The sequence below is a fragment of the Argentina silus genome, assembly GCF_951799395.1.
Source record: "Argentina silus genome assembly, chromosome: 15".
NCBI lineage: Eukaryota > Metazoa > Chordata > Actinopteri > Argentiniformes > Argentinidae > Argentina > Argentina silus.
In genome coordinates this window covers 13,624,203-13,640,267 of record NC_139669.1, presented here as the reverse complement: position 1 = coordinate 13,640,267, position 16,065 = coordinate 13,624,203, and the positions used below count along the sequence as shown (strand labels likewise).

The window sequence follows — 16,065 nt, the reverse complement described above, 5'->3', positions numbered from 1 at the left end:
TTATCATTGGTCAAGGTGTGTCCTTTACACCCGCCCACACGCACTCCACGTCTTTGATTGGTTGTACATTTCCCAACCGAAGAACTACCGCATCCGAAGAAAGAGTTGCTGACTGTCCCAGTTGAAGAGAAGACTTCACCTTTCGCAAGCTACTTCAGTGTGTATTTCAACGATAGAAAAGTAAGTTGGATTTGTTTAGCTTTTTCATAGACCTACAGATTACTCGCATGAGTTGGAGAGAAGATGCTTAGGCAAGGCTGAAAGTCACTCACTAGCTAGCTACTATCCATTCTGTTTATGTAACATTCATGTCATTCTCTGAATGCATAGGATATTAAACTACTTTTATGAACTTTAAAGGGGCAATCTATAAATGGTACATACATTTTTGTACTATTACATTAACGATGAGCCATTTATTCTTTAAGAACTTATAAATGTCTCATGATTACTTCAACTATCTTACCCCATCAGGACGAAAAGATACTCTTGTTTTTACTCCATTCTTTGTAAGCTTCAAAACATGGTTAAAACCAACTACTTTTGAAATCATGGATGGTCAGTGCTTCACTGATTTTTACGTGGAACCCAAATAACTAACAAATAACCGTCTCTCCCAGTCCTGTTACAGTCCAGGAACAGTAGCTGCCAAGCTACAGTCGGGTAGGTTTGTTGAGTGGTTGTACTAGTGCTGTTTTTTTGTGCCTTACAGTTGCTAGACAGCTTTCTATCATGTCAGACTTGGTGGAAAATGATGGTGGCTTCGAAGACAGTGTGGATGCCAAAGGTGGTATATCAGCACAAAGGTAAGCATATCTAAACTAGTCTGCTAGATCAACTACTACTGTATAATACAGATAGGGAAAGTGGGCGTCAAACTGTTTTACATTTGTGTGGGCGTGTTGTGAGCCTCTTCTGCTTCTCTTAGCTTTCACATTTAGTCACAGCGTCTTCAATCCATCCCTGAATAGCCAAGGACGATTCTCTCTCAACTGTAATAATATGCAATGTGACATCCAGCTGTGTCAGATGAGAAGGCAACACATGAGATGTTTAGTCATTGTGCCCTCGAGTGTGTTCTCTGTTCAGTCATGTTGTGAGGACTCAAGCCTAGAGGAATAATTAGCCTGTTTTGTGGAATGTGGGTTTTCTTCCTAGAACGTGTAGAACTTGATTAAGGCAGGTGTAGCAATGTGTATTTTACTGTAAGGATTATGTCAGTGCTTTCATATAGTCCTACAGTACCTCAGCCTATTTTCACCCTCATTCGCTTCCCCCAATGGATTTTAACACATTGAATAGATGTAAGCATGACCTATAGGGAGTTCCCTTTAAACACATTGAATAGATGTAAACATGCACGAGACTCTAGAGCACAGGTGTCAAACTCATTCCATGGAGGGCCGAGTGTCTACAGGTTTTTGCTCTTCCCATCTACTTGATTGATGAATTAAGGTCACTAATTAGTATGGAACTCCCCTCACCTGGTTGACAAGGTCTTAATTGAAAGGAAAAAACAAAAACCTGCTGACACTCGGCCCTCCATGGAATGAGTTTGACACCTGTGCTAGAGGAAGTTCCCACTATTTCTTACACAAACCTATTCCTTTTGAATCCATGAGGGGGAGTGAATGAGGACACTTGTAATACTTACAGTGAGAGATCAATGGAACCTGTTCCTCTATGTTTGCATCAGGATGCTGAGTTCCCCGGTGCCAAAGGATGTAGATGCCAAGCCTTCAGCTGACAAGTACACATATAAGATGAACTATCCTAGGCTTGGCCAGTGTGTTATCATTAACAACAAGAATTTTGACAGCAGAACAGGTAGTGTGGATATGTGTATTCTAGAGATATCCTTAACATTGATTAGCTTCTCTTTGCCATGAAATAAGGTCATAAAGCATGCATCGGGAATGTTGGTTCCTGTATTTTCTGTTTACTTGACTTGGTGATCAGCTTTTGGTTGTAGCTCAGATTTTGTTGGTGTTGTATTGTCGTTGTTAGGAATGAGTTTCCGCAATGGAACCGACGTAGATGCAGGAAATGCAATGAAAATATTCTCCAGTTTGGGCTACAAAGTGAGAGTTGTCAATGACCAGACAGTGAGACAGATCCAGCAGCTGCTTTTAAATGGTGAGTCTGGATCAGCATTCTCGGATTGTGTGTCCCAAATGATGTACCGAAGAAAGAACCCTCAGAATGCAGACATTACAAAACTCCCCCCCAGCTCTGAATGACCTCAAAAGCCACATTTAAATGATACTATGGCATTTCCAGTGTCCAGAGAGGACCACAGCCAGTCGGCCTCTTTTGTGTGCGTGCTGCTGAGCCACGGGGACGAGGGGGTGTTCTACGGCACAGACGGACACGTGGAGATCAAGAAGCTCACAGGCCTCTTCAGAGGCGACCTCTGCAGAACCCTGGTGGGGAAACCCAAACTCTTCTTCATCCAGGTAAGGCGCTGTGTCAGGAACCAGCTGCATATGTTTGTCATAATGACCAGGTGGATGACTCACTGATACTTGTCTAGGCAGGCGTACTCGTACTTGAGCAATAAATCACAGCTGAGGGGCGTTGTTGGGTCTGATGCGAAGTGGAGGAAGCACGGACTTGAGTGCCTTATTGCTTTTATACAACGGTTACAAAACTAAAAAAAATAATTGTGCCAAAAATAATGGTGACAAGAAAATAATGTTTTTAAGTATTTATTTTGTGATAGATTGTGGTAGTTTCTGCCCTGCGCTCAGAAATACCGTTTCTACTGTCGACTACTGATGACGACTACTGTTGTGGAGGTAACGTGATAAACACGTCTTCGTAATTCAAGTATTAGTGCAGGGATATTACTGCAATGTATGGTAAACAGGTAAAACGTGGCATAGCTGTTACTTTATCAGGGAATAATATATATGCCATTTAGCAGACGCTTTTATCCAAAGCGACTTACATGGCAATGCGTGCATACATTTCAGTATATATGGTCCCAGTGGGAATCAAACCCACAACCTAAGCGTTATTAGCGCCGTGCTCTACCAACTGAGCCACAGACGACCATATAAAATAAATAAAGCACGGCTTCCCAGCCAGTCATAATGCCTGTTCTGATCAAACCGTTGTATAATCTAGAACCTACTGATAAAGACAGAATATACTGGGGCAGATTCTTTTGACTGTGTTACAAGAAGAAGATGCAGCAAACATCTCTAAATGTTGCGAAATAATTTCACAATTCTGAGTTTGTAAAGGCAGATGGGACTTAAAATGAACATGGTTTAATCAACTCATTGCTCACAACAACCCATATCAGGTTTAGCTTTCTGTATGAAAAGTTAAATCAAGAGCTATTTATGAATGTTAATCAAACAATGTTATTCTGCTTTGAGGTATCGCCTCTCCCTCTGAGATTATGATGGATTTGCATGACTGTATTAAGAGCTTCCTCCCCTAACCCCTGACACCTGACCGCTGTTGTGTACCTGGCGAGTAGGCGTGTCGTGGCACAGAGCTGGACGGGGGCATAGAGACTGACAGCGTGGCTGATAGTAACTCTCAAGAGAGGATACCAGTTGAGGCAGACTTCCTCTACGCTTATTCTACCGCCCCAGGTTGGTAAACGGTACCATTTCACCTCAACTGGGTTTTATCACTGTGTTTAGTACTGTAGTGTCATGTGTCCGTCTGGGACCATGCACAGCCATACCATTCCTTATTCCATTACAATGAGCCCATCCTCCGATTTCTATCTCCACCAGCCTCCTCTGCTGCACATTCCATACTCTGTATATGTGATATGAGTAATCATAACAATAGTATTTTTCTCTTCAGGCTATTACTCATGGAGGAACACCATGAGCGGTTCCTGGTTCATGCAGGCTCTCTGCGAGATGCTCAGCAGGTATGGAAAAGAGTTGGAGATCATGCAGATCATGACACGAGTTAACCACAAGGTGGCGCTTGACTTTGAGTCTGCCTCCAACCTCCCAGGCTATACTGATAAAAAGCAGATCCCCTGCATTGTGTCCATGTTGACCAAAGACCTCTACTTCCCACAATGATTTGAAATTGTCCTTCAGACTAAAATTGCACTTGGTTTTATATTCAAAGGAGCCAATTCACTATGTGCACAATGTTGTACTGGCTTTCTGAATTCTACACTATTAAATGCAGCAGTGTTTTAATGGGTGCAGTGCAAAAATAAGTGGATATTATTTGGGGATTCAGTCTAAAAGGGAAAAGGTTAGATGTTTTACTTTAGTTGAGGTATTACCTTGAACCAAAGAGAATGATGTTTTTAATGGGGAAAGGTTAAATGCAATATTCATATTATGTAGCATTAACTTGTGTCTAATTTGGAATGATAGGGAGTGTGAAAATGTGAAAATGATTGTGAAAATGATTTATTCTGTTTGTTTCATCTGTGGATTTTTTTGCACATGTGTTCAAATAGACAAGTACAAATAAAAAGGTAGCATGAATAAAGTAGCTTTTATAATTGATACATGTGTAATTCTATTATCTATGTATACAAATTGTATTAAATTTTTTCTTCCAACAAAAGATTAGAATTCTAGTTTCCTAAAAAAGTTAAAGAATATACTATATATAAATCTAATTTGGAGGCCTGTTGTAAGATTGCATCAGTTAAAGCCTCCCACACAGATGTCATCGTCATGAGGAAATAGCATATTTTAGCTTGTTGTGGTGTAACCATGTGTAAAACAGAAAATGCAGTGTGCCATGGGCATATATGACTGTATGTGAGGCAAAATACCAACGTTTTACACTCCTTCCATGCCTTTGTTCAGTGCTACAATGAATAATTCATACAACAATTAAATAGCACACTTATGTTCCCCTAAAATGCAGTGAATTGAAGCACTGACTCTGTTTCATGTACTACATGGGAAACCAGATGGGTGGGAGTTGCAGGGTGTGAGGCCTTAGATTAGATGTGTTACTTCAGCGACCACATTTCTACTCTACTTTCCTGTTGTAGGGTAGGGTACCATCCTTTTGGCTTTCTGGCAAGACTGACAGTAGAGCTCAGAAGGTTTTACTTTTCTTGTAAATAACTAAGACATAATGTATACAAAGAAAACAATGGCAGCAATTTTGTAGTTTTTTTGTACAGATATTGTCAGCAAAATACAAACTGTCAAATAGAATCTTCTAAATAGCACTGTTCTAGCACTATAATACTGTAACAGAATCGTCTGCACTCAGGAATGGACAAAATGGTTTTCAACATGAAACTTGGTTGAGCTGCACATTTGCAAAAGGATATATGAAACACATGGGGCAACATGCACAGTAGAGTAGTTTCGTTTCTACTATCTTTCAAGCAGAAAGGGTCTGAGGGTGGAATTCATGGAGATTGAGGAAGTGAAAATGAAATCGAGCTGCCCATTGCAGAGGCGTGGACCAATGAACAGACTTCCGTGGTCTCCAGAACCCTGTAACAACGCCATCTAGGTTCAACAGACGTGAAACAAACAAATCGGGAGGGGATTTCCACGCAAGGCACTTCCTTTACTTGTTTTGCTTTCGATCTGGGCACTGAAGTAGAAGAATTGAAGTTTTCGTTTTGCTATTCAGAATCATAAACAACACGACTATATCTTTGTTGCTGTGAAAAGAGAACTACGGAATTCTCAAGCTGAATAGACTACTTGCAGGTATGTTTCCGATATAATTATTTTGGCTGCTCTCTGTCCCCCAGAACCGTGAAGCGCTTGATGAAATCTAAGCGAAAGTAATACAATGTTATGATCAGGTGGGTACCCAACATGGAATGAATTTTATTTTCACTTTTGGGTGACTTGTCACCCAGCTTTCTGGTGAACTTGAACTTGCCCTGCTGTCAGTTTTTGACGACAGCGTGACTTGGCGAGATAGAGCGAATTGTATCTTTGTAGCTGCAACTGTGCTTATGCGCACCATATTTTCGACAAACCATTGTTGTTACAATAACCATTTACAGGTCGTGGTTGTCACATTGTATATGTTGCTATTATAAGATACAAATTGAATTGTCAGTATGGAAGTTCTATTATGTAATGTTTGATTATTGTAAATTGAATACAGTGGCAGACTTGTTACGCTCTGATGTAAATGATTCCAGTAACTGCTTATGACTCATATTTTGTACCAAGTTATGATTAGCCCAAGGTGCACTAATGTCATATCATTAAACTAACACTTTCAAACAACAGTTACTCTATGTTGGCTTGGGAGTGCCTGTTGCAGTGAACTTTGATCACTACGTGATTACACTTGCCTGTTGTGCAGCAATAAGGGATCTTGCATGTTGTCCACCAGAAGCCTGATGCAAAGTTTAGGACTTAATTCACTATCTGTTTAGTTGTATCTGTGGAGATAGAAATCGGAGGATGGGCTCATTGTAATGGAATAAGGAATGGTACCAAACACATCGGGCCCTTCGATTTCTACCTCCACTAGCCTCCCCTGATGTGCAGTATGTTCATGCTGTTCCTCCTGTATAGATATAGATTGCTTTGCCACGTTTATGGGCACAACTGCACATACTTTCCTTTGAAAGGTGGCCCTGCCAGATGTGCTTTGGCAGTGGGGCTCTGTAGCCAATTAGATCAGAAGTTACTGATGGCCCAGGGAGTTACCTCATCCCCCCAATGGGCCTCACAGGCTCAGATGTTGTCTGATCTATTGTTTTAACCCTTCATGATCTGAGGGGAAATGTTCAATCATTCAGTTCAGTGTTCATCTCTTCCCTCCTCTCTTGTTTGTAGGCTACCATGCCTGTGGAGAGGATGCGCATGCGGCCATGGCTGGAAGAACAGATCAACTCCTGTAAAATCCCAGGATTGAAATGGGTTAACAGAGTGAGTGAATTTAGTTGTATGGAGAGAATTACTATGAGTGTGGGCTATCATGTGGTCATGGTCAATGCAATGATGTAACCTCCCCTTCATTCAGGCATGCACACAAATCCAAACAGCTTGAATGTAATTTTCCGATCGCTTTTTCTTCGTTTCACTGTTGTATTTTATGTTGTGTATGGTTGCCAGGTGTGTTTCACTTCTTAAAATGAAGGTGTATTGTACAGTAGGTAGAAACTGGCAACACAGCCAAGTCTTTCTGTACGTATGTCTGAATGATCGACATCTACTTTATTAACCTGCAGGAGAAGCGGATCTTCCAGATTCCATGGATGCACGCGGCCAGACATGGCTGGGATTTAGAGAAAGATGCGCCTTTATTCAAAAACTGGGCCGTTCATACAGGTACGATAATGAATTTATGTTGGACATGCCTGTACTGCATTCTTTGATACAAAAGCCAGTGTTCTGACCAACACAGCAGCAGTGTTACCCTTCCCTAAACGTGACTGTGTTCATTCAGGGAAATATCAAGCAGGGGTGGATAAGCCAGACCCGAAAACATGGAAGGCCAATTTCCGCTGTGCCATGAACTCTCTTCCCGATATCGAGGAGGTAAAAGACCAGAGCACCAAGAAAGGAACCAACGCTTTCAAAGTATACAAGATGCTATCTGCGGCAGAGCGCCAGTCCAAGAGAGGCAAGTGCTAATTCATCTGAGTCAGTAAGAGCAGTGATCGAATTCTGAATGGCAACGGTCACATTTAAGATTAGCTCTCAGAAAGAAGACAATGTTTATGGCAGAGATAAGGCTTTATGACATGGCAATTCTTCATTCATCTTTATATCCTGTACTGTGCCCTGACTCTGAGTATGATTTTGTGTGACATGTAAACACTTGTTATGCATTTGGTTGTTCATTGATACGCATTTGTACACATGTTACTGAGGCTTCATTTTGTGATTAAGGATAGTTTTTTGTTATTATGAGTAGCTTTTCTCAATGGTGTCTTGTTTTTATGTGATCTAGGAAAGAAAAGGACTGAAAAAGAGGGAAAATCAAAGGTAATAACAATTATTATGTGTATATGGATTTCTCAGAGTACATGGCTGTGTAAGTGTACATTATGCTACTTCTATTCTATTTCACAATTCAAATTCACAATTTCAAGCAACTCTTTCCTAACTATAATTCAAGACTAAATTAAAGACATGTAAAACAATATAGGTTTAATGCAGATTAATGCAGTCCCTCCTCACTGGGGCTATCTGCCTGTCTCACCTAAAAGAGGCCCACCCCTCTACCTGTCTCGTCCACCACACCGCCTGTCTCACTGAGTTCTGCTTGTGTCACCTACGCCTCTGCCTGTCTCACCACCCCTCTGCCTGTCTCACCTTACCCTCTGCCTTTCTCACTCACTCCACTGTCAGTCTCACCTAACCCTCTACCTGTCTCACCCCAGCATGTGGTACCTAGGTCTCCATCATTGGACAGCACCACCGGCTCTGTAGGTGAGCATGGAGGTCCATTGATGATTAAACAGGAAATCAAGGAGGAGGATGTTACAGACAGCACCACATCGACAGGTATGACCTTTGACCTAATCTTAATCCTTTGGGGTTAAACATTGTCGATACATGACATCAATAGTTAGTACAATATGCATACATCAGTAGATTGTCAAGGCTTTCTGGCTGAAGGACAGGTTTTTAACTAGAGATATATATGCCATTTAGCTGACGCTTTTATCCAAAGCGACTTATATTGCAGTGAGTGCATACATTTCAGTATATATTCCATATTTATATTTATTCTGCTATCTACCTCATGTTACTGTTAATACATATATATACTGCTAGACTGCATTACTATACAGTTCATATGCTGCTACACTGTTCATACTGTAACTTATTTACTCTGCTATAATGCTTACTCATATACTGCTTACACTGCACTACTTATGTTATACTGCACTACTTACTGCTCATATATTGCACTACCTGTATATACTGTTCATTGCACTTTCTGCTATTTTGCACTTCTGGTTAGACGCTAACTGCATTTCGCTGTCTCTGTACTCTGCACAATGACAATAGAGTTGAATCTAATCTAAAAAAAAAATATGGTCCCAGCGGGAATCAAAGCCACAACCTAAGCGTTGTTAGCGCCATGCTCTACCAACTGAGCCACAGAGGACCATGATCATCCTACTCTTCCTCTTTCTCCTCATCATCAGAATATCATCCGGCCAGTCGAAGTCCTGTGGACGACCACCTGATCATCAGCGACCACTTGCCATTTGTTTGCCAGACCATCGAAGTGAGGACAGAAAACGAGGAGCAGTCGGTCAGCTCCAGCCTCCCGTACCCGCTTCAGATCTCCCCTGTGTCCTCGTATGGAGGTTAGCCGCTAACTCCGCTCACACCCTACTCTCAATCCCATAGAACACCCTTCTCCATACCCCATGTTCTAACGCAATACACAGTGTTGCTTAAGTACTCACAATAGATATCAGTGCCCATCATAGTGATTACTGGTATAATCACGGCTGAACAAGGTAGAAATTGACTCTAATATGTATTAGTAGATTCACATTAGGGAATGTACGTTGAGTCATGTAGTTGGTAATTGGAGGCAGACTTAATAGTACTTAATTTATTTTCCAAATGATTGAGGTGCACTTGATTTGGGGTTGACACTATTTAGGACTATTCCATTGCTTCCATAAAACTAGGCAAGATAATTCATGCACACCTCAAGAATTTGATAAAAAAGCAAGCAAACATTATTTTCGAGCACCGTTGTTATCATCAACTCTCATCATTCAAATTGGCAAACCAAACAGATACCTTTGAACCTTTATTCAAGCCAGATATAGTAGTGTATTGCTTCATGTCCAAAGGAGGTTTATAACTTCTCTGTTACAAGCTCAAGGTCCTCCGCTGCTTGTAATCATAAACATTGCTACATTAACTGTCATTCAACACACTGTCATTACAGGACAATAAGTTAATATGTTGCTTGGGAGTGACATTGACACTAAAACAGTTAAACTCAAATGTGTTTAAACTCATACAGTACAGTTGTTTACACTGTATATGGTATGTATTTGTGGTTCATATTAGGACAGCACAAGTTTGATATTTAGGTTTATGTATAAAGTGACATGCACATTAGAATATAAAACTGTACAGCTACTGAGGTTATGTACTGTATAACCACACATTCAGTACCTTTGGAAAGTTCTCACTCAGATGAATGTGATGAAGCAGATGGATTGACCTCTACTATAATTGTACATAGGGGTACATTGAGTTCATTGATGAAGCAGCAAGATAAACCTGTATTGTATTGCCATCCCGCTTTTTTAATCTGACATTCTTTCTTGCTTCTCCAACCTGTTTATCCGGAAATCCATGAGTTGTCGGTTTCATGGTTCTGTTTTCTGTTCTGCTTTCCAGAAAGCGACACAGATAGCGTTCACAGTGAGGAAGACACCAAAGAGGTAAGGCAGGAGTGTCTACTGTATGTTTCAGCCAGATGGGGTGGGATTTGATTTATAATTCTATTTGAACCCAGGTCTGCTTTGTTTGTGTACATACAGTCCATTTAGTAGTTTGCACTGCACACAATACATTAAATTAGATAAACAGCACATGCATTTATCTAAAGCAAAGAAACACCTATCAAAATGGTCCCCTAACTGTTATGTAATATTCACTCAAGGTAGTTCGAGGCCTACTCTGTATTCTATTCTGGAAGGTTTTTGTATTCTATTCTGGAAGGTTTGAGTACACAGAGGCCTGTGATATTGAGCTTGTGTTGTCTTTGCAGAGTGCTTGCAGGCACCACTGACCGCTTTGTTTGATGGTGCACTGCCTGTTCTATGTGAGCTGTGCTAGGGCAGGGCAGAGCCATGGGGAGAAGTACAACATGTAAGGCTCTGGGGAAGGGCACTTACCAGCATTAGCTTCTGCCAGTAGGGCTCAACAGCAAGGCTGGGCCTGCATCGGTGCGCACCCACAAACACACACACGTGAACAAACGCATGCTCTGCTGAATCATTAACTTGTTTGTTCAAAGGATAAACAAGCCTTTACTTGAAGCCAACTGAGTTTCTTTTAACAATTTAACAAAATTCTGTATCATTATTATCCAGTTATACTACTTTAGCAACAGTACTAAGAGCACTGAACTATAGCATGGTACTGTCCCTTTTACCTCCACCACCTCTAGCTGAGCCTTTATTTTCAGTTCCTGTTCAAGAGACCTCTGGCGTGCAGAAAGTAGAGAAAAAAAAGCCCTGCGCTGGCGCATCGTCGTATATTAGATTCACTTTTTCCGCTGGCTAATGATTAAACCTCATTTCATGTCTTGAATTGTCCTCAAACCAAGCTCAATCAACAGTCTCTCTCAGGCACCTAAGCCAATACATACAGACTTATAGAATGTCATGCTTTATTTCTTTGCTGATCTGTTGCCTTTTACAGTAGTATTGTTCTCCTGTTTGTTTGTTTGTATGTATGATGGTAGCGTATGTCCAGTGGAGCACATTATTTGTGCATTAGATTACCTTACCAGCATGTTGAGGACCTTGCTTGGGAGGTTTCAGATTCAGAACGCTTTATTGTCCCTCTCTTGGGCAATACATTTTGCAGCTGTATTAAAGACATTGCACACAAAACACAATATACAAAAGCAATATACAGATACAAAGACATATCATAGTAAAGGACAGCATCAGTGATAAAACAAAACAAAAAAAAGGGCGAGGTTGAGTCAGGTGGGGTAGTGAATACATAATAAACAAGTAGGGTGAAAAGACAAGAATATCAGTGCTTTAAATTGGTCAGAACAGAGTTTTCAGTTTTGACACCTTGTACTGTTTGCCTGACGGTATCAGTTAAAAAAAAAAAAAAAACGGGGTCGTCACAGTCACTTAAAATCCTTACATTTTTCTGGAGGAGGTTCCTGTTGTAGAGAGGACATTTCAGACTGTGCGTGTGAGTGCGTTCGGAGGCGGGACATAAGTTCCTCTACATTCCATTGCACGTCTGAATCATACAGAGGTCAACAGCAGGAAGGGCAGTTTACAGACTAGCATGCAGGACTGTCTTAACAGCAGCACAACACTATATTTACATGTGTTTAACACGTGTATAACAGTGTGTTCAAGTTGCGCAATGACTTGCTATGTCAATGAAATGCTCTCCTCTAATTCTATCAATGATTTATGACCCTTCCACAGACGACAGTTAATGCTGAGAGACAGGCTAACTCTCTATTATATTTAGGTCCATGTTGAATTTAGTGTTGCAATAATTGTGGCTGAATTGACCCGCCTCTCTCTCTGATTGACAGAGTATTCGCATGATGTGGGGGACAGGAGGATACGCCGGCCCCGTCCTCAGGGTGCCTCAGTGCTCACTACCCAGCATGGCCACTTTCGTCAATGCCGGTAAGACCAACTTCCGAGTGACCAGCACCAGGGACCCCACGCCCCTCATCAGCTATCACAGCCCCACCCCCTGGACAGGGACAGGGACAGAGACAGGGACAGGGACAGGGACAGGGACAGGGGTGGGTCCGGACCACTGCCCGGATACCCAGCCAGCTACCCCTCCACCGAGCACCTCCAGGCAGGCCACCACCTCCGAGACCCGCGCCAGTGTCATCATGAAGACCTCAGACGTCTCGCAGTCCTCGGTCAAGAGCTGCTGAAGCCACTTGCCCACCCGCCCCACCCACCTGCGTGGGCAACGCACTGACTACCTGACCAGATACGACTGTGGCAGGCTGAGCATGGCAGAGCTACGATCCATAGGCTTCCTTTATTGGACCAGACTGCCTTTTCATAGGAAATGACTGTCCCGGTGGACATACAAGAGTGGGTGTTCATACACAGTATGTATTACTGTGGTTGTACAGGGCTCACTGTGAGCTTAACCATAAGCATCCATGCTGAAACGTGGAGATCTCAGGGCCCTTTTAGATGCGATGGGAAAGAGAGAGAGAAAGAGAGGGAGTGAAAACCAAACCACTGACTGTGATAATAGTGTTTATGTTGGGAAATTCTCCCACTCTGCCCACTGTTAATAATGTACATAGTTAAATGTCTGCGTAATGGCAAACTGCTTCTGCACCTTATTGTTTGTGTGTGTGTGTGTGTGTGTGTGTGTGTGTGTGTGTGTGTGTGTGTGTGTGTGTGTGTGTGTGTGTGTGTGTGTGTGTGTGTGTGTGTGTGTGTGTGTGTGGCCACGCCAAGCTGTGTATGTACACTGACAAGACAAGATTGGGAGAACCCTTATGAAGCCGTGCCTAATGGCTCACCTTACAACGATGTCTATTGCCTTTGAGGAGATACTCTCCATGGAATTACAGCATGAGGTGAATAAATGCACTTGGTAATTTATCTAGAGGCCTTTTAAGCAAGCTTATATATTTTTATATAAAGGGAAAACTTAATCCAAAGTGGACAACAAGAATTATATCCCTGATTCCCATCCCCCATGAATTAATTATTTCTGAATCTTGATTTTTTTTTAATTTTTATTATTGATACGTACATGACTTCTTGTGATTTTTGTATCAACATGTCTGCGTTTGTGACATCTACTGTATGTGAACATGAAATTGTTAATGCTTGTTGCTTATTTGTGCCTTTATGTGATATTGTGTGGCTGGGTAGGTTGCTCGATACATTGATCACACGTTTGAGTGTGTCACTATGCACATTCATGGGCAACTCTTAATCCTGTGGATCATCATCATGCAAATCTTAATAAAAAGATGTATTTCTTTTTTTATTCTTTGGTTTTTACAATGTGATATTTACTGTTAAAAATGACTTAAACTATATAGACTGCATAAGTTTCAAACACAGATCAATGTCCTATATTTTATGACCGCATGTGCGTGAAACATTTGCTCTGTTGTTTGCCTCAGTTCTAATTCCAGAATAATCTATTTAGCTGTTATGCTCTGCTCCTGCTGTCCTCAGTCAAGTCAAGTCATACATGTTGGATCTTCTCCAAGAAATATGGTGCCGACACTGAGGGGTGATTTACCGAACAAAGATGAAGCCTGACTTCAAATTCACACTTTCGATAGAGACTCTCCATTGAATGCTTGTTTGTCTATGATTAGGCTTAATCTAGGTCTGGAAACCGGTCCTGAGTACATAGCTTATCAGTCATCTAACTTTAGTCACTAATAGGACTTGTTTAAACTGGCTTCGATACTGTGCCATTGGAGCTATTGCATAATACCTGTTGAAAAGTGTATGATGTTTGCATAAATCGTAGTGATTGTGAAATTTCGTCAGAAACAACCACCCATGTTTCACTTTACTTTCTGATGAATAAAAAAAGTTGTTGTTGAATTTGAGCCAGCAGCACGACAGTAACCTGACCTCACCTAGGCCTACTGTGCTCTGGCAGCCGACCGTTTGGTTTCGCTTGCTGTTCTCAGCCTCTCCACTTCCTGTTTGCGCCTGTCAATTGGTGCCTTGGTTGCTGTGGATACCACACCAGATAGACCCTTAGTCAATCCCAAAGTAAACAAAATCCACACTATGGACTCGGTTCTCCCTCAAGAGAATCAAGAACACATTTGTAGAGAATGTTAGTAGAGACACAGTTAGTAGAGAAAGTGAAACTATTGAACTTCAGTCCTTGGTGTTTTTGTATATGTTCCAGTAGATTTAGAGGGTTGCTCTGTCAGACATGTGCTCGCCCACTGGAAGTAAGTGTAGACTTAGTTTGATTGAACAGTTTGTGTAAATGGTTATAAATGTATTGTTGGCAAATGTTGTTTTACAGACAATTGCAGACAGACTAATGCATCAAATTGATACATTACACCATCTAGTGGCTGTAATTACTAACAGTTATATTACATTTTGTTTTAACTTTGAGCTGACATGATAGAGCATGACTTACTGGAGTAAGGTAGCCTCATAAAGTGTATGTAGTGAAATACATTAGGATCCTCACATTTTCATTTGCTATATACCCTATTAAGTCTTTCAGTAGCTGTACCACTGTATATATACCATGTCCCATCTTTCCACACTACAGTCTGGTCTGAGCAGCTCTCACACAATGATGTGTTTCTTAGTTCAAAGGAGAAAGAGCGCAAAATTAGCCAAACAATCCCACCAAACCTATCAATGGGCAGGGTGGAGCAACCTAAGAATCTAGACCTACTGAAGGGCCAAGGGAGCGACTGCCATCTTGCTCATACATGCTCATGTAGATACAATATGGAACTTTCGTCACTAATTCTTTACATCCAATTTTGACTTGATTGTTGACTGTATGGTTCATAATGTTAATCAATTCCTTATCTCATTACCCCACACTTAATTAAAGGCTAACACACTTTAGCAAAATAAGCTTTTGGTCATGGGTGTGAGGAGGTGTGCCCCTGTCTGTCCAATAAATTTAGGGGACCCACTTATCTCAAAAGCTTTGAAAGGTTGAAAGTTCTATATAGTAACTTTGAACTAATCCATTCTGATTTACACAAGTGTGTAGGGACTAAGGGTTGTTACTGGACAGGACTATCTTGTCTGTGTGGTGTCCACTCAGTTGCCAACTCTGTTCTCATTTACACCATGGGGCGGTTTCCTGGACACAGATTAAGCATAGTCCTGGACTAGAAAATCGACATTGAAACACTTTTTAGTCTAAAATTAGGCTTAATCTGTGTCTGGGAAACCAGCCATATGTGTTGAAGTATTAACACATGGTGGCAGTAGAGGTCTTTAGAGAAACATTTCTTTCTCATGAAATAACTTTGTGGTTGAAATGAGTATTAGCAGAGAGCCTCTATACAGCTATTATATTAGCTAAAAATAAGAAATAAGTTTGTGTTATCATGCAACTGATCAGAGATCAATACCTAATAAGGGAGATATGTTTTATCAGTGAAAATGTGTATGTACGTGATCAGGTGGTTGTCTTTGGCCTTGATGAATCAACCACATTGATATGAAAAGATTTCCAAACAAGGTATATGTTATTATTAGTACAGTAGTTCAACCAAAGCTCTGGGTCAACCAGTGACCCCCTGACTGACAACTTCTCTGATTTGATCACAGCCACGCCGATTGGTCGACACTTTTTACGTGCGGAGAGATTTGTCTGTCAAGTGAACTCGCTAGTCAGTCATATGAAGATAGCGGGCGATCCGTGACAAAGC

The 16,065-nt window shown here is 41.3% G+C and overlaps 2 protein-coding genes across 3 annotated transcripts; both read left to right on the top strand.

Annotated features, from left to right (window-relative positions):
- The first annotated feature begins 84 nt into the window (after window positions 1-84).
- Window positions 85-4,499, top strand: casp3b (caspase 3, apoptosis-related cysteine peptidase b). Its single transcript, XM_083686261.1, has 7 exons — window positions 85-180; window positions 713-806; window positions 1,697-1,827; window positions 2,008-2,136; window positions 2,281-2,456; window positions 3,491-3,608; window positions 3,829-4,499. The coding sequence occupies exons 2-7, from the start codon at window positions 733-735 to the stop codon at window positions 4,056-4,058; spliced, it is 858 nt and encodes a 285-aa protein (XP_083542387.1). The 5' UTR covers window positions 85-180; window positions 713-732; the 3' UTR covers window positions 4,059-4,499.
- A 958-nt stretch (window positions 4,500-5,457) lies between these two features.
- On the top strand, window positions 5,458-13,400 carry irf2b (interferon regulatory factor 2b). Of its 2 annotated transcripts, none has more exons than XM_083686354.1 (9): window positions 5,458-5,678; window positions 6,771-6,863; window positions 7,166-7,265; window positions 7,384-7,560; window positions 7,891-7,925; window positions 8,324-8,447; window positions 9,098-9,262; window positions 10,323-10,366; window positions 12,223-13,400. In XM_083686354.1, exons 2-9 carry the CDS (start codon window positions 6,777-6,779, stop codon window positions 12,580-12,582), a joined length of 1,092 nt encoding a protein of 363 aa, XP_083542480.1. In that variant the 5' UTR covers window positions 5,458-5,678; window positions 6,771-6,776; the 3' UTR covers window positions 12,583-13,400. The 2 variants fall into 2 exon arrangements, with proteins under 2 accessions (XP_083542480.1, XP_083542481.1); XM_083686355.1 differs by having other exon boundaries at window positions 5,663-5,776.
- The last annotated feature ends 2,665 nt before the right edge of the window (window positions 13,401-16,065 follow it).

Bases quoted from the DNA above. Each gene is read 5' to 3' on its own strand.
- casp3b (XM_083686261.1), top strand. From the start codon at position 733: ATGTCAGACTTGGTGGAAAATGATGGTGGCTTCGAAGACAGTGTGGAT. The intron at 1,828-2,007 runs GTAGTGTGGATA...TGTCGTTGTTAG, and splicing joins GAATTTTGACAGCAGAACAG to GAATGAGTTTCCGCAATGGA. The intron at 2,137-2,280 runs GTGAGTCTGGAT...TGGCATTTCCAG, and splicing joins CCAGCAGCTGCTTTTAAATG to TGTCCAGAGAGGACCACAGC.
- irf2b (XM_083686354.1), top strand. From the start codon at position 6,777: ATGCCTGTGGAGAGGATGCGCATGCGGCCATGGCTGGAAGAACAGATC. The intron at 6,864-7,165 runs GTGAGTGAATTT...ATTAACCTGCAG, and splicing joins GATTGAAATGGGTTAACAGA to GAGAAGCGGATCTTCCAGAT. The intron at 7,926-8,323 runs GTAATAACAATT...GTCTCACCCCAG, and splicing joins AAAAAGAGGGAAAATCAAAG to CATGTGGTACCTAGGTCTCC.